General features: G+C 32.1%; 2 protein-coding genes across 2 annotated transcripts; both read right to left on the bottom strand.

The window, feature by feature from the left end:
* Nucleotides 1-6965: 6965 nt before the first annotated feature.
* LOC125834097 (uncharacterized) lies at nt 6966-9338 on the bottom strand. The gene is given in 8 exon segments (XM_049513280.1): nt 6966-7318; nt 7416-7565; nt 7660-7717; nt 7808-7984; nt 8083-8304; nt 9058-9110; nt 9113-9143; nt 9228-9338. Coding segments are annotated over 8 exon segments (1155 nt in total).
* Nucleotides 9339-18411: 9073 nt separating this feature from the next.
* LOC125834099 (putative laccase-9) lies at nt 18412-20280 on the bottom strand. The gene is made up of 5 exons (XM_049513281.1): nt 20164-20280; nt 19917-20068; nt 19631-19839; nt 19405-19530; nt 18412-18914 (listed from the first exon to the last, which is right to left on the bottom strand). The coding sequence occupies exons 1-5, from the start codon at nt 20278-20280 to the stop codon at nt 18412-18414; spliced, it is 1107 nt and encodes a 368-aa protein (XP_049369238.1).
* Between the last annotated feature and the right edge of the window lie 3285 nt (nt 20281-23565).

Below are 23565 nucleotides of genomic sequence, written 5' to 3'. Positions count from 1 at the left end.
TACTCAATAACATAAGTATAATAGTTTGCAAAAACACCTCAAGGAAAAGTAAATACTGAAATACTCCTCAACTCTATCTATCTATGAAGACTCTAATCTTTAAGATAGATGTCGAGACAAGACCCACGACGTCTAAAATCAACTAAACTAAAAGTAAATGTGAAGTCCTCTGTAATGCAAGGAGGCTCACCAAAACTATCTAGAGTGTAGAGTGATCTCAACAGAATGCTTGTTGATGATCCTGAACACATGTATTTGTGTCATACGAATATGCACGTCGAATGACATCAGTACATTTGAATGTACGAGCATGTAATATAGCCAAAGTGAAATAACTGAATGAAAGGACTGCAATAGATATAGCATAAACTCAACTGAATGTAAAGAATTAAAGGAATGAAATCATTTAAACTTTACAAAATTACTTACTCATATTTGAAACTCAACATAATAAGTGATATATAAGAATACACTTTAACATTATTGGAAGATTCTCTAACTGACAACGATCACTATAAGCTACGTGATGATACAACGTCTTATCCACGCTTCCAAATCTATCCTATATCATGTCGGAATATAGGAAACCTCAACTAAGTGGATCAACTAAGGTCTACTCGAAGGCACTAAGGATTCGTCTAAAAAGTATGATCTTGTACCCATGTTGGCAAGACATGTTTTATGGGGGCTGTGAGTTTTCTGAACTCTCCCCTATATCGGTGCTCAATACTACTCATAATATTATATACTTTTGCACAAATGTATAAAAACATTCTCTTTCTCTAGTTTGAGGTAATTGCTCAAACTATCCTCTTAAAAGAGGTACTGTTGTAAAATATCTATGAAACTCATTTCTTATTTAGAAAATAAGGTTTCTCTTTGCTCTATGTAAAAGTACATCCTGGGTTGAGATAATTACTCAAAAGGAGCCTCATTAAGAGGTAACTCTTTTAACTTTTCTCAAAAAAAAAGTCTATTATATATCTTCATTTAAAAATGAAACATTTGGGAAATACTCAAGTCCCTTATACTCTTTCGCAAACTGCTCTTTACATCCTCAAAACTCAGTTTAAACAATAATGTTTTATTTAAAAATTCTCAATAAGAATTTACCAAATACTCAAGAATAGTGTTCATGCTAGAAAATAGTCATGAACGATCAACTCAATAATCACAATACACAACGTATGACAATTCAATGATTAGAAATAGGAATTCAATAATCAACAACTCAAGAATTCAGAACTCAATATCAACTTATCTCAAGAATACTAAAATCTGAGGATAGAACCCTAGATTACTCTTTTACTGATTAGAAAGTAGATGTAGGGTGTGAGAACGAACTAGTCCAACACTATGATAGCCTTTCATATATGGAAGAACAAAGTTCTTGGCGAAATGATGAAACTCAAAGAACACTCGAAACCCTAGCTTTTATCCTCTTGGAACCTTGCTCTAATGTATTGAAGTGTTAATGAACGTAAAAGAATTGATTAACACTTTTTAAGCCCTTAATTAGGTGTAAAACATTGTGGTTTAAGCTTAGAATATGGGTTAAAAAGACGTAATTTAAGTACCAAACGCATATCAGAAAGACCAAAATGACCTCAGCTTAAAAGACTAACGAAGTACCTTAAAAGGGAGACTTCACGGACCGTTTAAGGCTTCACGGACCGTGAAGCACTTCAAGGGTCGTATCGCCAGCTGTGAAGCTTCACCTGCCCAATAGGGCTTTACTTAAACGGGCATAACTTTTTACTTCAAACTCGAAATGAGGCAAACTTAATGGCATTGGAAAGAGGACTCAAAGATCTTTAATTTAATGAGCCATGGGCCACCTAATTCATTATATGCTAAGAGTTATGGTTGTTTAAAGTTGACCTTAACTTGAAAACTGACGAGGTACTCTAAACGGATGGTTGGACGGTCCGGACGAACCCTCAGGGAACCATCCAGGAGACCCCTTGGCAGCATTGGATGGCTAGGCATCCTCCCCTAAACGGGACATCTAGGACTTCACAGACCGTTTAGGGGTCTGTCCAGGTGGACTCCTCCCCTGGCAGCCCTTAAACAGTTGGACCACTCCCCTAAACAGACCGTACGGGGGCGGAGCCACCTTGTCCCCAGGGTTTCCAATTGGACACCCTTCGTCGAAAAATTATACGATATATACGCGTACAATTTTGACTTATATTGGTATATATGGTATTTAGGACACCCTGAAATAACAAAGTAACCCACAGTGGAGATGACTAGAGCTGTCACAAGCCCACTTGCTGCCCCAGTTCGATTCCCCACATGAGCGGTTTCATTTTTCTATAATTATTTTGCCTTCTTGAAGTTTGTAAGTAAATAAACATGCGTAAGTAACATAAATGTTCAGTAACCCAAGTTCAAATCTCACCTCCAATAAGGATTCTTTTTCAATTAAAATTAAATTATTTCCTTATATTTTAATACTTTTTTCTTAAATTTTAATACATTTTCCTTTTGGAATAAGGTTTTAATAAAAAAAATCCTTAAATTTTAATACATTTTTCTTGTGGAATAAGATTTCCTTATATTTCTGTCACGCCCCGAGCCTACACCCTGGGCGGGACTGACACTCGAGAACCATTGATGGCCCTAAGCAAACCCTTGGTCTAGCTTATTTACTCAGCGGAAGACTTTACTCAAGATAATTATACTTTAAAAGAAAAACTAAACTGCTCAATAAATAACATTCACTGCCAAAGTGGCAACTCAAGCCTCAACTTAACTGAAAAGGGAAAGTAAAGATTCATGAACTAACATCACTAACTCTGTCTATGAAGTCTCTAAACAACTGATATGGACGTTGGGAAAGGACCCACGACATCCTAATGAACAAAAATACTAAAAGCAATAAAAGCATCCTCCGAAAAGCTAGGAGGCTCACCAACTGACTATGAGTGCTAAACTGGATCAATGAGGCGCTGGATGTTGATCCTGAATATATGCGTCTGCATCATAATAAGATGCAGGCCAACTGGCATCAGTACATTGAATGTACAAATATGCGAGTTGGAATGCTAAACATAACTTAAGCTTGAAAAGAATCTGAAAGAAACACTTACCTTGGTTTTACTCAACTCCTGAATAACTAAACTCACTATAAAGCAATAAAACATATGCAATATATAGAAAGCCTTTAAAACAGTAGAAAACAACTTAGTTCATTAAAGAAAAATGCAATAACAAACTCAACTTTACTCATATAATAAAGTAATATAGTCTCTGCGGGAGTTTCTCTAACCGACAGCCACCACTATGAGCCTAAGTGGTGATACAACGTCTGGCCCACACTGCCAGAAATGTCATATACTTTGCCGTCATATAGAACGCTTAACTAAGTGGATTCACTAGTCTATGCTAAAAGCATCTTAAGGAGTCATCTAGAAAGTATGATCCTTTACTACCCATGATGGCTACATGGTTAATGGAGACGTTAGTTATCTGAACTCAAGCTCGTCCCCATATCGGTGCTCAATACTACTCCCAAAATATACTTAGCTCATATGTTTGTAAAAATAAAACACTTTCTTTGGTTTGAGATAATTACTCAAAAACTTAGCTTAAAATCTCTCTTGGAAATCTCAGTTTCCTTTCTTGCTCAAATGTGAAAACATTCTAACTCTTGGGAATACTTAGTTCCCGTATAATCTTTGAAGAATGAACTTTACTGATACTTTTTACTGAAAACTAGCTCAAAGGCACTTTTGGAAATCTCAGTTTCCTTTCTTATTTATATGTAAAAACATTTACTCTTTGGGAATACATAGTCCCGATATACTTTTTTGAAGAAATGAACTTCAAACTTTACTCTTTACTCAACTCAAAGCTCAAATCTTAAAACAAAGTTAAAACATTTGTAAAAGACTTTTGGAAAACATTATGAACTTCTCTTAACTTGACTCTTGACTTCTCTTGACTTGACTCTTAACTTCTCTTGACTTGACTCTTAACTTTCCTTGAATTGAATTATGGATTCAAGGATTGTGATTTGTGATAAGAAAGATCTTATGATGTTTAGGAATGATTTTAGATAGCTAAACATGAGAAATGATCAAGAAATCACTGCCTAGAAACTAGTCCGCGACGCGGAGGTGTATTTAAATTTTTGGTCGCGAAAATAATTTTTGAGGCAGAACGGTCCGTGACCGCTCCGCGACGCGAAGAGACTTTCTGCGAAATAATGGGACAGGTCCGCAACGCGGACAAGGGCTCCAAATTTGCCCGACTTTTTCCTTCTTTCGTTTTCCAGCCCCAATTCACCTAAGCTCGACTATTCTTCTCAATTTGTCTTTAGATTCAGATACCCAGCATATGTACCCATGAACCTAACTCAAAACAACTATAAAACTCAACGTAAAGATCTCAGAAACTTCTCAATTCAGCCCAATTCAAGAACACCATTCAAGATTCATCAAATTTTCAACTTTCTAGAACGAACTTCGCTGAAATAAACGTGATTAGCGCGAGGGTGAATGAACCCAATGCTATGAAAGACTCACATACCTCGTAGGGATCACCCCTTGATGAAATCCACGAACCTAGCTTCAAGAACTTGACGATTCCTTGCTCCTTCTCCTCTTTTCTCCTCTTCTTTTCCCTTCTCTCAAAACCCTAACTTGTTTCTCAAAAGCGTAAACTAAATCCAATCAGTTTAGACCCCAACTTAATTACCAAAAACAAAATTAATTAATTGGGTGGTGAACAGACAATAATGCCCTTCTAAAATCCGGATTGGACTTTTCTTATTTGAACAGCCCAACTTCCAATGGGCATAACTCACTCATACATACTCGGAATCGTGCAATCTCGGCGGCGTTGGAAAGATTATTCCAAGATCTTTCCTACGATATCTGGAAAAACACCTAAATCGTTCTGAGCTAGGAGTTATGATCATTTGAAGTTGACCAAAAACTCAAACTAAACTTAACCAATTTTCCAGATTTTTATTATTTCCAAAAAAATCACTCTTTCTAATTCTTTCAATTTGCGAGATGTTACAATTTCAATACCTTTTTCCTTTGTGGAATAAGATTTTCTTAAATTTTAATACATTTTCCTTTTGGAATAATGTTTTCTTTCTCTATAAATAGGAGACCCATTTATCCAAATTATATCATAATATTATTAAAAATAGAATCTCTATAAATCATCATGTTTTTTAAAAAAGAATTAGTATTCAAAGTTTGGACCTCCTTCATAAGATTACTGGCTATGCCACTGGGACCGTGGTCCCTTACACGAGTCGTTTGGGCTTCAGTGAAGGGTCCATGGTCTGTTTCAAGGTTGTAACATCCCCATTAACCTTTTTCCAAGTTCGAGGTGTTAAACAAACGATTCAATTTAAGAGTAGAGTTGCGAGGTGTTTTAGAATTATTCAGGTCTTAGCTTATAAATTTTCGGGGTGTTACAATTCATTACTTAACCTTTTCAAATACTTGCTAAAAAGTAAAAATTCTCGCTCCACTTCTAGTTTGAACCCTTCTTTTGATCCTTGTATTCCAACAACTCTATGCAATTAACAGTCGCTATTTTCCATACTTCGATCTCTAGGACTTGTTATCTATATATAGCCTGATTTCTTAGTGTCAATGGTTAATTTAAAACCAACATGTGAGTACAAAATTAAAGTAACCTATAAGTTGGAACTATATAAGATGGGTCATATAATCTAAGATTTTTTATTTTAGAGAAGATCTTCTTGAATTTTCATCTCACGTTGGACTTGCAAGCAAAAATGCAGTGACTTGAAATGGAATATTGTTAAATTAGGTCTTAGACCTAACTCACACCCCAAAAGCTAGTTCAAAAGGAGGAGGATTGTCCAAGCCTTATAAGGAGTCCACCCATCTCATTAACCACCAATGTGGGACTTTTGTCATTCTTTAACACCCCATCTCACGCCCAGTGCTTAGCATATGGTGCGTGGGCATTTTTTATTTTGGGGCCCCCAACATTGGGTGAAATGGGTCCTGCTCTGATACCATGTTAAATTAGGTCTTAGGCCTAACTCACACCCCAAAAACTAGCTCAAAGGAAAGAGGATTGCCCAAGCCTTATAAGAACTCCACCCATCTCATTAACCACCAATGTGGGACTTTTGTCATTCTTTAACAAATACCGACCTTGCCAACCCTTGGGAACATATTCTTCAACAAAAAGAGTGTAGAGCTAAGACTTGAATTAAATCAAAATTATTAAATCATTTCATAGTCTGAACAATTTCTCTCTAAATATATATCCCTCCAACCTAATATGATCCCCCCCCCCCCTACCATAACTTTATTATAAGTATTATAATTTACAAGGGAGTAACCATTGCACTTCTATGAGGCCTACTAGGCCACCTATACCAAACAACGGATGCCGTAAAGAAAAATAAACCCAAATTACAAATGTCATTATTACATATAAATAATTCCTACTAGAAGTTTTATGGTAGTTGGGAGAGTACTCGGGAAGAAGAGGTATAAAAGGTGGTGAAGAGAGTGTAATTCCCTTGGTATTCTATAATGGCGGTTGTAATTTTATTTGTGTCATACGTCTAACCAACATACGATTCCAGCAACCATATAATAATCTGGTTGTTGGTTCAATTCGCCTCAAAGATTATATAATAATCTTGAATTTTTACAGCTTGGGGTCGATTACAGAAGAAAGCGTTTTTTGTCAAGAATTTCTCTATTCCTAAGCTCAAACTGAAAAAAATTCTCTTATTTAGGATGCAAAAATCATGTTCGTCTCGCCACACTTGTTAGCTAATTAAGTGAAGAGTTTGAATTGACATAATTGCCCTTTCTCCTAAATAATATGTTTTCAATAACAGGCACATCAAGTATTGAATCACCCAAAATAAATTGAAATTGCAATTGCAAGAACTAATATAATAGCTTCTTAGTTTTATATATCAATACAATACAAGCAGTTAGTGCATCTCAGCAATAACCACCACCCCCAAACAAAAAATTATAATCCCAGTAACCATCATGACCATTATACTCACTTCCTTCATGGTAACATCTAGATTGATGAGTTTGAACCAACGATTCATCGGGTTGAACATCTTGATTATTGCCCACTCCATACAGGACTTGACGCATATGACAAGTGATGTGTGGATTGTCATCCTGATAATTACCATTTCCCATGGATGGACTATTTGGTTCACCCGCTGGTGTATACGCCTGTCCTCCGTATCGCACTGTCTGCGATCCATTTCTTAATTCATTGAAAATGGTCTCCGGCCAAAATCCAATAACAAATATATAGTGCAAGAAAAGATAATAGTCTGCAAAAATAAATAACACCAGAGTTACAACAACAACATACTTGTTGATACTAATATTAATTTTCCAAAGTATTACAACTGTTGTAATTTTTATTACCTTCATCCTTGTAGATCTGAAGTTGCAATTCATAGTCATCATACATTCGCCTAGAGATTTTTGGGAAAGCATAATATATTGGTACTTCATTGTCAAGTTGAACAAACCTTGGACAAATATTGTTGTAACATCCTGTTTTCTGGCCATCATCTGTCAATTTAATTCAAAAAAAAATGAAATTTGCTTACTTTACATGCTTTTGAATTATTTCTTTTAGAAAAATATCTATTAATTTCTAATATACTTACTGTCCAATGAGAGTATAACCGAGTTCGGCTATCACCGTATAGTTTTGAATACACCTAAACCAAACAAACATAATGACTTTAGGAAATCGAATCGTCAAAAAATACTTAATAGGTCCAAATCATTGATTTGAATTAAGAACTTACAATCCATTTGGCTTGTATTTGCTCGAAATTTGGCACATTATCTGCACTTTGAAGAAATATTGTTGCGGAACTATATTGGCCAAGTCCATTTACTTGTGGATTATACAAAGTAACACTCATTGAGATACTTGTAAAACTTTTTATTTCTGGAGATGCGTTTATGCTAATTCCTGCAAACTGATGTATAGTATTAAATTAAATTAATTAAAATAACTATTTGAAATTGATTTTTTTGACTATTAATGATAAATTTTAATAATTAAAGAAGTAGTTACATCGATGATATCTTCAGCGAGGGATTCATTTGCCATGCTTAAGGAGGCATCTTTGGTGCTTTGGAGTTGTTCTTGTGTTATTCGGCATATAGGGACCGTTCCTATCGGACAACCTTTTTTGTTCAACCAGAACTCTTTTGCTTTAAAATAAATATTTTCATCCTTTTGCAATCGCTTAGCTTTGACTAATCTTTGTTTTTCTAGCTCCTTAGCAATTGTCATCTGTTGTTTCGAAAATCCCCATAGGTGCAAAAAAAAAAAAAGAATTAATTTCAAAGAAAATATAAGTAAAATTATATTCAAGTAACATAAAATATTACTGAAAATAAATATATGTAAGGGCTATATTTTATTAGTCATTTCGTGATAGTTACATCTCTTTTCTGTCTTTTCATAATTTTGAACAAGAATCAATGACAAGAATAGAATTATAGTCAGCAAAGAGCGATCATTTAAAAAAGTTACACTACATATACTATATACTAAAAATTAATTTTATACCTAATTATAAATTAAATATTCAACATTCTTAACAAGATTCATGGCTTCACTAATTGATTGGATGTTTATATGAAATCATCAAAGGCTAGTTTATTAAGAATCTGATTTGAATTATGAATTAACTATATCTGGTAAGGAAATAGATTTTGGGGTTAACTCAACCCTATAAAAGATAATTGACCTGGATCTATAACTTGAACTCTTAACATAAATTAGTAACATTTTGGCAAGACACCTTATGTGAATTACTAGTACTAGATTTTTCTTTTCAAATTGTTAAAAAAAATGTATAAATTATTATTTAAAATTCAGTAAAACTATCAAAATTTAGAAATTCATAAATTTCAAAACTTGATTCCACCTTTGATAAAAATACAAAACATCGCAAACAACAGAATTGTGTGCTATCAACTTTTGTTTGTCAAAAGAAAAGAAGAAAAAATCAGTTAAGTTGTATGAGTATAAATCTTGCACCTTGATTCTTTCTTTGTGTGGCATCGGGTGCAAAAGAGTTGGTTATTTATAACATCCACACAATCATAAATATCTCCGTGAATAGTCTGCAAACATAGGTTAATTTCACTACAAATTATTCATTGAGAAATGAACTATAAACTTTGCTATAAAAGATATGAAAACTATACCTCAACGACGAGATCAGCATTTTGGCTAGATCCATAACCTTCAACCAAACAAAAGGAAATGGTGGTCCAAACTAAAATAATGAAGCATATAGTTGTAAATATCAACGGCATCTTAGTTTTTCATTATATTTCTAAAATAACGTATATATATATAGTGCAGAAGAAATGGTTATTTAGACAAACATGGTATGCAATCTGATGATCTAATTAAATGATGAATAATATTCAAATACAATTAATAATATCAATTCCAAATTTAGCCATTGCACAAATATTGTCCAAATTGATTAGTATCCATTGACAGTGTGGACAACAAAATTATGCTATCGATTTTTTTTTAGAAAAATTATTTGAGTATTTTCATATATTATTAATATTTTAATAATAATAACAAAAAACAGTATTATAATTAGGATTCCAAATTTAAAAGATTTGATTAAAATGCCTTCAATATTCAAATATAATGAATACTATTAATACCAAATTTAGCCATTGCACAAACATTCTCTAAATTAACTAGTATCACTAATAGTAGACTATCAATTTATTTTTAGAAATATTTTTAAAAAATTTCATATATTATTAATATTTAAATAAAATAATAAAAATATATAATACTTTTTTTGTTATTTTTATTTAAATATTAATAATATGTGAAAATATTAGATTCTTTCGTATGAACTAATACCGCAATAGGCACATTGGTTTGCATGTAGACGTCTTCGCTGAAGCTATCGTCGACCACCTTGGCTACTGTAGTTGCAAAGTTTTCTCCCTCGTGGTCTATAGTGTTCAAAACATTGATTTCAGAGCTCACTGTTGTATGGGAAATTTCGTCGAACACCTTGAACCAGGCAAGAGCTTCGCCATCAATGTAGAATGAAGGAAGCGGAAGCTAGTCATTTTCATCGAACCCAAGGTATGTAAAGTACAACTCGGCCCAAAAAATCCAACTCTCTGGGTTGTCGTCGCCAGTGAATCTAGATAGAAACATCGTTGCTGTTGTTGGAGTACGATCGATAAAAGCACTAATGTAACAAACCCAAATTGCTCACTATATTGATAAGAGAACTGAAACACGATTACAACTTTAGAATCGTAATTGCAATAACCAAACTATTGAATTACAATGGAAATACGAAAATAACAACTAAGATAGAGATAAGAATTGGATTGAGAAGCTTAGACTCTAAAAGAAGAGAGGAACAAACATTTTCTTCAATATGTATAACCCGTATGTGTTAACTCCAAGACCTATTTAACCAATTGATAATTAGGCTAGATCCCAAATAAAACTCTCCAATATTTTAATCAGCCCAATAATCTTAAATGGACTCGTCTCATTCATCCCTTCCAGCCCATAGGCCCTTATGTAGTTAGTTCCGTTCACAACATATACGCCAGGTGCGGATAAGTTTTACCCTAATCAAAATGTGAGTCTCTATAATACTTGTACAACTGATTATGAATTATTTAGCAGAATTTAAACATGATATACATGAGTTGATTTGTCCTTCAAAATGTATTCCATACTTATATATCAAAAAAATGTGTGTCTAAAATATTTGTACAACTGATAAGAGGTGTTCTCGTATTGGATAAAAATTGATTTAAATCAAAAGTATCGAATTAAATGGATTAAATAAACCGACTTTATCTGGTTTTAGATTTTTAAAAATCGAAAGTATTTGATTTGGTTTTGGTTTGTTCAAAAAAATCGAAGAAATAATCAGACCAAACTAGGGTGTCAAAAGAATATGAAAAAGGGATCAAACCCAAGCTTCAATTCTTGAGCTTGTTGGTTTGGAGCTAAGGAGACACATGATTTGTGTTTGTTCACGAGCTGGCCAGATGCTAAGAATATCCATCATCACTGTTAGGGCTGGAAAATAAAATTATTAGTATATCATGAGCAAAGGGTAGGTGGTTGATACTAGTTATTCATGCTAAAGCCAATGAAGTCATTTTGAGAGTTCAAAGTATTGAGTTTGTTTGGAAAGAAATGATAAAAAGAGAAGGTGATATAAGGTCTTCTTGTCTTAGTCATATATCATTGAGACTTGAAGAAGTCTATTACCATTGACAATCAAGGAGTAGCAATTACTGGAAATGTGTCTGTAAATCAAGTCTTTGTCATCAGAATGCAAATATATGGTCATGATACTCTATCATACGCTTTGGCCATATATATATATATATCCAATTTGAGCACTACACTCCCTTCCTAGCTCATTCCTGGGATAATAGAATATTTTCTGTAATAGATCTTCCTTTGATGAAATCACTTTGATTTGTGCTAATCAGAGTTGGTAACTTTTGAGAATGCTCTCAGTCCCCTTAGGGATCATAGCAATACAAGTATCATGAGTCAACAAATTTAGGCAGAAAAAGGAATGTATGGCCTTCACAAGACTAATTTGCTGTGAAAAGGCTATCTTTGATCTCTTCTTCAGAAGGAATTGTTAGCATCCTCATGCATCAATCACAGTAGGCAGCTTTCTGTTTTAACAACACCTTATCTTTGTATCTAGATCTATTATTACACCAAAACAGCATCTTGGAATCTTCTATACAGTCGAAACTTTTGTCTATTCACCTTCCTTCTCTCTCTCTCTCTTATGTATCAACAATTACATTAAATTCAAGCAGTGGTGCACTTAGCATATACACAAGTGATATGACTTCCTTTCTTTTAGGCAAGCAAGGGCCATTTGGACAGCAACTGTAAATAGTTGTCAACTCCATAGCAATAGTATTATGTTTTCACCACTTTCATTCACAAAATCGATTTGGATTTCGTCAACTTGTGCTCTACTGATTTGGTCTTGTCTGTGATAATTGGTATTCCAATTCGACAAACAAGTGTCATTTCAAGTTAAAAGTGGTTTCAGCTTCTGGCTTAAAATTAGCCTTCCAAGTTAGAAGCTTCATTTGCATATTGCACAGATCGATAAACTTTCTACCATACATACACATTTCCATGGTCAAAATCAATAAAAACATGATGTAAATCATATGCTCCGATCTTGACAGAGCCTTTAGTGGAAATCTGAACGAATTTTATCAATGGATGAGCCAACTCTAGAAAACTTACCTGTAATGGTATTCTTCCTTTGATTTAGTATCCTATACGAGAAATGTGTATATGTTGATTGAGTGTATGTGATTCTATATCTTACGTATCATTGGACATAAGTTTCCATATACACGAAATACAAAATACATGTAGACGATGTTGTCATATTGTTGGGAGTAATCATCATATATCATATATTATTATAAGCATGAACCTCCTAACCCCAAAGTTGATTTACCATTTTAACCCTGCAGTATTACTTAAATATTAATTTATTTAAAATATTAATTTATTATAAAGTAAATTTATAATAAATTTAATTTGCTGTCAGCCCTAATTTAATTTTCAGAAATGTATACCTCCTGTTCCACATCCCTCACGATCGCTGTAACAGTTGTATAGTTGCTGCTCAACCTTCCCTTCTGCAACACTCAAGTTCCATTACATAAATTATCCGTTCTTCAAAACTTTTTAGATACTTCACTCATCTGTATAAATGTCTCCAACAACATGTTATTGTCGTTTCTCTTTTCTGTGCCTGAATGAAATACATCATTATCAGGTAAATATTGTTCCTACTATGTTTTTGTTGCATAATAGTTACGGCCAAATGTCAACAGAACTGTGATCATGAACGAAGGGCAGGACAATCAAAGAGTCCAGTGCACATTCTGATCGTAAGAATGATAACCCTTAGACTGGTCTAGTTCCATGTATTGTTTCCATCACCATGATGAGCCATCCCAAGCTCGCACATCATCAATAGTTTCTTGGGCAATAATGCCGCGAAATCTTCTATATTGTGTCATTATTTGTGCACTGTTGTTTTGTCGTTTTAGTCAAAGTATGCATAGTGCTCAAGTAGAGAGTTTTATCCGGGATGATGAATAACCTGTGATGGAAAACATATATTGGAATTTATACAGTCTTTAGTTCCTTTTTATCTTCTCGACTGTTTTTTTTAAAATTTTAATCATTCGCTTCTGTTAAATGTTGTTTTGTGGGTTTTAAACACTGCAGGTGTTTTACTTTGCTGTAGGGGACAATAGGCGAGGCCACTTTCTTAAGGTTAATCTACTTTCCTGACCTTGACGCTTTGCTTTTGCTCTGCTAATTGAAAATATATGTACACCCTTAGTTTCCTCGCACATTGCGATCGGTTTTACTTGATAGCTTTTAGATGGTCTTATATGAACTCGCACATTACGATCACTTTTACTTGCTAGCTTTTAGTTTTTGCCAGGCAGAAATTATCATTCTCCTAGAGTAACCAATTCAACGCAATGGCAACCGGAGACTAAGAAATTATCTTTAGTTAAAAGTCCAACTAACTATGACATGACCACCTTAACTTGACCGTGACAAAGCAGCCAATAGAGTGTTCTTTTGAACAAATTAATCGAGCAATTACCCATGCCACTTTACTCTAAACAATTTCTGGCAATAATTTACTCATTGGCCATGGTGCAATTTAGTAATCAACTTCATCCAGATTCCATTGCTTTAATTCTAAAATAATCTCTTCTTGCATAGTTCTTTGAGTAGATATATTTTATCAAGGACCGTCATAAATGGATTTGCATTCAATGTAAACACAACATATTTATGGGCTCTGAATTGACATTTGATAGATGATATTGGTCCATGTAACATGCACTAACAAATAAGACAGTTGATAATAGGTAACCAAACTGAGTTTTATCCCGGCCGTGACATGTCCTATCGTAGAAAGTTTTATCCAGGATGATATGAACAACCCGTGATGGAAAAGATATATTGGAGTATGCAATCTTCAGTTCCTTTTTATCTTCTCGACTGTTCTTTTTTTTTTTTACTTTAAATCATTAACTTCTGTTAAATGTTGTTTTGTGGTTTTTAAACACTGCAGGTGTTTTACTTTGCTGTAGGGGACAAGAGGCGAGGGCATTTTCTTAAGGTTAATCTACTTTCCTAAGCTTGACGCTTTGCTTCTGCTCTGTTTTGATGCTAATCGAAAATATATTTACACCCTTAGGGATCGTTTGGTAGAGTGTATAAGAATAATGTTGAATATGATGTATTAGTAATGCATGCATTAGTAATGCAAGCATTAGTAATGCTTGCATTAGTTATGCTTGCATTATTTCTTATACATTGTTTGGTTTGATGTATTGGAAATAGCAAGCCTTGTATAAAGACTATTAAAAAAATATTTGTTTACAAAAACACTCCCACATTCTTTTACAAAAATAATAATAATAATAATAATAATAACAATAATATAATAATAATAATTATTATTATTATTATAATAATAACTATAATAATTATAATAATAATAATTATTATTATTATTATTATTATAATTAATAATTATAATATAATAATAATAATTATTATTATTATTATTATAATAATAATTATAATAATTATAATTAATTATTATTATTATTATTATTATTATTATTATTATTATTATTATTAATAGAGGGTAGTTTTGTCATTAGTTAATCTAATGCATGCATTAAAACCATTGCATTGCTAATACCTAGAAATTCATGGTATTAACAATACACACTTTAATACACAATAGAGTGTATAACTAACATAGGTTGGAAAAGAGTACCAAACAAGGTACTAGTAATACACAGTGCTAATGCATGCGTTATTTTTCCTAATACACTCTACCAAACGACCCCTTAGTTTCCTTGCACATTGCGATCAGTTTTACTTGATAGCTTTTAGACAGTCTTATATGACCGCTTTGCTGTCTTTTTTTCCTTTACCTTTTCTAAGTCAAACAGTTGTTAAAAAAAACTCAGCATTTAGATAAGTTCTGATTAAGGACTATAACAGAGGTCCTACCTTATGCTCACCACTAGAATTTCTACAGTTTTCATTTGTTTCTTTTCTCACACTTTTGCTTGGAGAGGAGGGAGAGAGAGAGAGTTGAAGAAGGATCTTCTTTCCAAACTCTCTTGTACATATGATCAGTAGCTGTTTTTTTTAACAAAGATGGAACTTTACAAGGTCGTACAAAATTCACACAAAACAAAATATTGCTTGGATACGTTTAGCAAAGTGTGATCATCTAAACTCAAACATGAAAAACTTACTTCTTTTCTACTGACTAAATTGATTAGTTTCCTAACTATTGTTGTCCATAAGCACCTTACTGATAAAAAAAAAATGATGTTTTTTGAATATCATATTACTGGAAAATAGACATTAAAACACTTCATACGCTAAAAATTCAAATTCATCAATGAGTTAGCTGTAACCATTTGGAACAGTTAAGACTTCAGGTCATGTCTTTGCCTTGATCGTGCCCAATCAAAGTTAATCGTCCAATTTAGGATAGAGGATGCAAAAAAAAAATTGGTATAGCTTTATAACTAAAATTCTGCAATAACAGAGGTAATATAGCAATGGAATGAAACAGACATAGCAGGGTTACTTAGAGGCTCGTCAATGAAGTGGGATAAAGTGAAGAGACACCAAAATTCCTAACAGAGTCAGAAAGAGCATTGCACTTATCAATTGTTTCTTAGAGGCTCTTCCAAAGGTGTAGCGTAGTGGGCAATGAGGTGGGATAAAGTCAAGGGACACCAAAATTCCTAAGAGAGTCAGAAAGAGCAAGTCATTATATACATGGCATGTTCTCTTCGAGTCTAGAAAAAATCCTATTTCAAGAAGAAATGATCAGATTATTTTAGCACAACAATTCTATACCTTACATTAGGAAAGTTTTACAATGATTCCAGCTGCTGAAGTAATTGGAAAAAATCCTATACCTCCCAAACATTTAGCTTGCTCGGAAATTTAATTGCCAACCTGAGTTTGAGTGAAAATCAGCAACAAAGACTCCTTTATTAACAGAACAATTAAACTATATTAGGGAATTTAGCCTTCAAGCATTCTTATCTAACCCATAAATCTGTCCAGAAAATAGAAACATACAGAATTCCAAAAAGATATTATTTTAACACAACAAATCTATACCGTACATTAAGAAATACATAATCTCCAAATGTCTAATTAAATAACTACTATTAGCTATACTGCTGTTGATATATGCTGTAGTAGAAAATATAGCATTTGCGTCCAATTAAGTTGTTACAAAATAAAACTATTGCCATAACATTCAATAGATTGTCCGCCAAGGACTTTTCCGTTTTGAAGTTGATATGTTTGCAATACATCCGTTATAATAATTTGTTACATTTTTATTGATTTACTTCTATTTGAAATTACGTTTACTATCTCTTCATGTTCTAATACTTTTAACAGGTTTCTTGTTTTCAGCAACATCAAAATTGGTAACATTTCTCCACCTTGGATTAACTTGCTTCAATTAATGTGATATTTATACTATTGTTAGTTGAAGTTGCTCGCTTTTAAAATTAAAAAAGAAGAATTAGTTTATGATTGGTGAATATTATATTCTTGAGCATCTTGATTGTTAGACCAAAAGAACACTAATTATATAAAAATAAATAGCATTTACGTCACAAATATATATTGTATTAGTACATCCTAGCTACTACAACAATGCAATGACAAATCTGGAAGAGCTCGAGAACCAGTGCCTACCAATTAGCAAGTTGAAGAAATATGCAATAGAATGGGTGGTTAAAGTCTTAGTCATTCGACGGAGTTTAACAAAAGAGTATAAAAATGCAAACGATGAGGGTATTCGTTGGCAACTGATATTAGTCGACGAAGAGGTAACTCTATTTAATATTTTATTATATTCATTACTTAATATGTTGACTTCTTTTGTGATTCTAATGATTATACGGGATGAAGCGGCAATGGCCAAACGACAAACAATAGAAACAGTCGACATGAGCTTCAGAGACATAATGGACATCGATAAACCATTTGGTGGAAAAGTCATGGTTTTGGAGGAGATTATCGGCAAGTGTTACCAGTAGTTCCAAAATCAACTCGAGCAGAAATTGTAAATCCAAGCTTGGTTGATACTAGTTATTCATGCTAACGCCAATGAAGTCATTTTGAGAGTTCAAAGCATTGAGTTTGTTTGGAAAGAAATGATGAAAAGAGAAGGTGATATAGGGTCTCCTTGTGTTAGTCATATATCTTTGAGACTTGAAGAAGACACATATGTCTATTACCATTGGCAATGGGTCTGTAAATCAAGTCTTTGTCATCAGAATGCAAATATATGGTTATGATACTCTATCATACGATTTGGCCATATATATCCAATTTGAGCACTACACTACATTCCTGAATAATAGATCTGGGCTAATAGAATATGCCCTGCTACCTTTGATGAAATCACTCTGATTTGTGCTAATCAGAGTTGGTAGAATTGACAAGTTTTGAGAATGCTCTCAGTCCCCTTAGGGATCATAGCAATACAAGTATCATGAATCAACCATTTAGGCAGAAAAAGGAATGTATGGCCTTCACAAGACTAATTTGCTGTGAAAAGGCTATCTTTGATCTCCTCTTCAGAAGGAAATAGGAATTGTTAGTATCCTCATGCATCAATCACAGTATCTATGCAGGATATATAGCTCATTGAAGTATGTAACAACAGCCTGTTGCCTTGTACCCAAGATTGAATTGATTTTCATCCATGATCTTGTTAATCCTTAATGTGAAAGTAGCTAGGCAGTATTATTAGAGTCTCCCTCATGTGAAAGTAGGCAGTTTTCTGTTTTAACAACACCTTATCTTGTGCATCTCTATTATTACACCAAGTATGTTTATTCCCAAAAAAGACAGCATCTTGGACTCCACAATACAGTCGAAACTTTTGTCTATTCACCTTCCATCTCTCTCTCTCTTATGCATCAACAATTACATTAAAGTCTAGAGGTTTCCTCAAAGCATAGACAGTACAAGTGATATGACTTCCTTTCTTTTAGGCAAGCAAGGGCCATTTGGACAGCAAATGTAAATAGTTGTCAACTCCTGAACCACAATTCAATTCACTATACGAGAAATGTGTATATGTCCATTGAGTGTATGTGATTCTATATCTTAAGTATCATTGGACATAAGTTTACATATACACGAAATACAAAATACATCATATAGTTGGGAGAACAATTTGTAATTTCAAATATAAGCATCAATATAAAACTTTATTATAATTTACAAGGGAGTCACCATTGCACTTCTATGAGGCCTTCTAGGCCGCCTATTCCAAACAACAACCAATGCCGTACAGAATAATAAACCCAAAATTACAAAAGTCATTATTACATTTAAATAATTCCTACTAGAACTTTTATCGTAGTTGGGGGAGAAGTTGGGAAGAAGAGGTAGAAGAGGTGGTGACGAGGGTGTGTAATTCCCTTGGTATTCTATAATGGCGGTTGTAGTTTTATTCATGTCATGCGTCTGACCAACATTTGTTCCTGCAACCATATAATAATAATCTGGCTGTTGGTTCGCCTCGAAGATACAATCCGCCGATTGTTGTATACTCAATTTGACGTAGTCTGTTGTGAATGGCTTTGTTATAGGACTTCCATCCATCGCGACTACGGTTAAGTTGTGCCTTGCAATCCCAAAGTAAAGTGTTTTACTCATTGCAGCGTTCACAACTCTGAGAAGATATGTCTTCCCAGTATTCACTACTACCCTAAAAATTCCTGTACATTTTAATTAATAAAGGAAAATTAAAATGAGTGCAACAAATAACTCCAAAAAAAATAATAGGCAGAATCGTAAAATATTATAACGTTAGAAATCAAACAGGAAAGTCCAACCCAAAAGACTAGTCTAATAAGTAGGGGAACCAATTTAATTAACTTATAAATCAACTAGCATTTCTCTGTTTATCTGATGAGGAACAATTGGCACATAATGCATAAGTTTGCTTTATAATTGACAAATTAAAAGAATTTTTCATTCTTGAATTTCAATACAACAACAACCTAGTACAGCGAATTAATGCATCTTTCTTTTATCAAATTTTCAAGCTCCACCAACCATTACTTGGAAAAAGTCGTGTCTTTTCCTTGGCTACTATTAGCAAATTAAAAGTCTAATTAATTAGCCCAGATCGAAGATTTTGATTTTGATTTTTAATTATTAATTAAGTTCGATATAAATAAACAAAACTGGACGACTTGTAGGTACCATTGTTGGAACAAGGGTAGAAGACACCAGGCTGTCCATTAACAGTGAAAGCGTCTGAATTTACGTCACCGCCTGAGTCAATATAGTCAAGGACAGCCTCCTTGACATCCTTTTTCCACCATTCACCTGGCGATGTTGTGAAGATCAAATAAAAAGAAAATATATGTTAGTAAAAGACTTAAGAATTTGAAAAAAAAAAAATTACTAGAACTTAATTTTTACGTACCTAAAATGATGGGAATATCATAAGTAGCTCCGGGTTTTGAATGGACAATGAAAGCGCCATGAACTGTGGCGCTTTGCCAGATGTTCATGGCGTGCCACCATAGCGTCCCTTCCTTGTCAAATATTGTGATGTGTTTTCTTACTTTAAACCCTGGCTCAATTAGCCAGTTCACTTGATCAGACTTCAAGTGTTTTCCCTCACGCTTACAACTACAAAGAAAGAAAAAAAAAAACGATCAGTAACAACTTAAACAAACAAACAAAAACAATGAAAAAGTAGAATGTACCAAAATATTGTAACGTTGTCCTTCCCTCTGTTTTCAACGTCTAGGACCACCGTTTCTCCAGCGCGCGCATATATGGTAGGCCCTGGGAATTGTCCGTTGACAGTAAGAATCTTCTTCGATTGGCAAAGCCTTTCGAAAGAAGTTTCTTCAATCTGTTGATAGTACAAGATAAAATTGATTAGTACACAAATCACACGAGAATTTTAATGTTGCAAAAAAAACTAGTCAATGAACAGACAATACTTACAACGAAATGAAAAATAGTACTCCTATTATTTTGGGTTGAAGCGGTGTACTGAACCGCGAAAAATATGACAAGTACCAAGCTAGTGTTGGCTTTCATGGCCTGTTTTTGGAATGCCATTTTTCTTGTCTAAAGAGTTATAGGAGTCGAAATTTTTGAGAAAAAGATGAAGAAGGGCCTTATCTTTTGAAGAATGTAATTATCCTGGAGTCAATTTAGAATCTTTATAGTAGATTAAAAGAAAGAAGAAGTTGTCTAACATATTTCACTAAGAACTGAAGAGGAGAAATATTTATAGAGGAGAAAGGGGAATAGAGCTACATCTATTCATATGCAGAAAATTTTGTTATTCTCAATTTGGATAGAAGTCAAATAAACGGGTTAACTAGATTGAATTTGAGCAGGTTATTAAAATTAGATGCAAAGGTCATAAATGTAAAATCATTTTGAGCTTCCTATAATACTTATAACTTATAAACTTACAGCTTACATTTTTCTATATATGGTTTTAAAAGTTTTTTTAAAAAAATATTCTTGTTGTGTTCATATCTATCTTTGTTTATTCTGTTTCATTCATCAAATATGAAAAAAAATATAGAAACAGAAAAGTTCTCTTATTTAGATAAATTTACTAGTTTTGCATAGAAGACTGGTAATGTTTGAATAATACGTCACTACATAACTAGATAAAATTAATTGAGAGCAATAACTATAAAAAATAAATGATAATGGATATCTGAAATATAACTAATTTAAGATATTTATCACATTATGTAAGACCATTAAGATATCACTTTTTAGAAAAAAGAAGAGACATAAAATAAAAATTAAATTCAATAAAATTTTCCCTCGTATGATAACAAACAATTATACTCATTGCTATCACTATACACCCATAAATAGGAAAAAGCAAAATAAAAAAATAAGAACCAAATAAGTAATTTAATACTTTAAAATTAAAAGTTAAAACATTCAAAAATATACAAAAAGTATAAATTATAAATTGTCGTGTCAATATGAGCTATTGCTAATATAAGTAGCCTATGTTACATATTTAATTCAAGAAGCAAAATTATTTACTGATAAAAAACTGAATTTTCTCTTCAAAAATATTCCTTTCATGTAAATGAAGTTTGGATTAATTATGGATAAATATGCAGTGGTCCCAACCTTTTTATTTGTTTTGTACTACTTTTTACTCTCTTATTCCTTAATCTTTCTTACAGATTACTATTATTATTTGAAATTTTTTATTTTTCCATAAAAAAAAAACTAGTATAAATTATGATTTCTAATACTCCTTTTATCCGAATTTATGTAACAATTTTTGTTTTTTGGAAGATAATTTGACTAATTTTTTAAAGTTGAATTAATATTTTAAAATTAAAATTTATCTACAAAAAAACTATATGATAAATATTAGCAACTGTAATTTTTCTTATGTTAATATGATGAAAAATATATATTACAATTATTGTATATAGCTCACATAATTTGAATTTTAAGAAGCGAAAAGTGTCACGTAAACAATTAGGACAAAAAAAATACTAATTTTTGAATATGTTACTTTTAATGGTATATTAGTACTATTAACTATGGGAGACAGAGTAATTGAAGGATACCAGCTGAGGTAGTCAGCACAGTGTACCCAAACAGCAAGTTGAAGTCAATACGTAAATATCAAAACATAAAAATAGATAATATGCAGAGTAAAACTGACAACTAAAGACTCATAGAAACAGAAAAAAATTCTTATTTAGATAAATTTACTAGTTTTGCATAGGAGATTGGTAATATTTGAATAATACGTCAGCTACATAACTAGATAAAATTAATTGAGAGCAATAACTATAAAAAATAAATAATAGTGGATAGCTAAAATATAACTAATTTTAAATATTTATCACATTATGTAAGACCATTAAAGTATAGCTTTGTTGGGGAAAAAAGAGACATAAAATAAAAATTAAATTCAATAAAATTTCCCCTCGTATGAAAACAAACAATTATACTTTATTTCTATCACTATCATATTGATTACACTCATAAGTAGGAAAAAACAAAAATAAAAAAATAAGAACCAAATAAACAATACTTTAAAATTAAAAGTTAGACATTCAAAAATATACAAAAAGTAGTATAAATTATAAATTGTCGTGTCAATATGAACTATTTTGCTAATATAAGTAGCCTATCTTACATATTTAATTCAAGAAGCAAAATTATTTACTCATAAAAAACTGAATTTTCTCTTCAAAAAAATCCCCTTTTTACTCTCTTATTCCTTTCATGTAAATGAAGTTTGGATTAATTATGGATAAATATGCAGTGGTCCCAACCTTTTTATTTGTTTTGTACTTTTTCCTTAATCTTTCTTACAGATTATTATTATTATTTGAAATTTTTTATTTTTCCATTAAAAAAAAAAATAGGATAAATTATGATTTCTAATACCCCTTTTATCCAAATTTATGTAATAATTTTTATTTTTTGGAAGATAATTTAACTAATTTTTAAAATTGAATTAAATTTGATCAATTCAATATTTTAAAATTAAAATTAATCTAAAAAAAACTATATGATAAGTATTAGCAACTGTAATTTTTCTTATGTCAATATATGATGAAAAATATATATTAAAATATTTCTATATAACTCACATAGTTTGAATTTTAAGAAGTGAAAAGTGTCACGTAAACATAAATTAGGGCAAAGAGAATACTAATTTTTGAATATGTTACTTTTAATGATCTATTAGTACTATTAATAACTATGGGAGACGGACTAATACGTAAACATCAAAACATAAAAATAGATAATATACAGAGTAAAACTGACAACTAAAACTCATAGAAACAGAAAAATTCTCTTATTTAGATAAATTTACTAGTTTTGCATAGAAGATTGGTAATATTTGAATAATACGTCACTACATAACTAGATAAAATTAATTGAGAGCAATAACTATAAAAATAAAATGATAATGGATATCAGAAATATAACTAATTTAAGATAATTATCACATTATGTAAGACCATTAAGATATCACTTTTTAGGAAAAAGAAGAGACATAAAATAAAAATTAAATTCAATAAAATTTCCCCTCGTATGATAACAAACAATTATACTTATTGCTATCACTATACACCCATAAGTAGGAAAAAAGCAAAATAAAAAAATAAGAACCAAATAGGTAATTTAATACTTTAAAATTAAAAGTTAAAACATTCAAAAATATACAAAAAGTATAAATTATAAATTGTCGTGTCAATATGAGCTATTGCTAATATAAGTAGCCTATGTTACATATTTAATTCAAGAAGCAAAATTATTTACTGATAAAAAACTGAATTTTCTCTTCAAAAATATTCCTTTCATGTAAATGAAGTTTGGATTAATTATGGA

Source organism: Solanum verrucosum, unplaced genomic scaffold (assembly GCF_900185275.1).
Source record: "Solanum verrucosum unplaced genomic scaffold, falcon-dt-bn FXZP01000108.1, whole genome shotgun sequence".
Classification (NCBI taxonomy): domain Eukaryota; kingdom Viridiplantae; phylum Streptophyta; class Magnoliopsida; order Solanales; family Solanaceae; genus Solanum; species Solanum verrucosum.
This window is presented reverse-complemented; position numbering and strand designations above follow the sequence as displayed.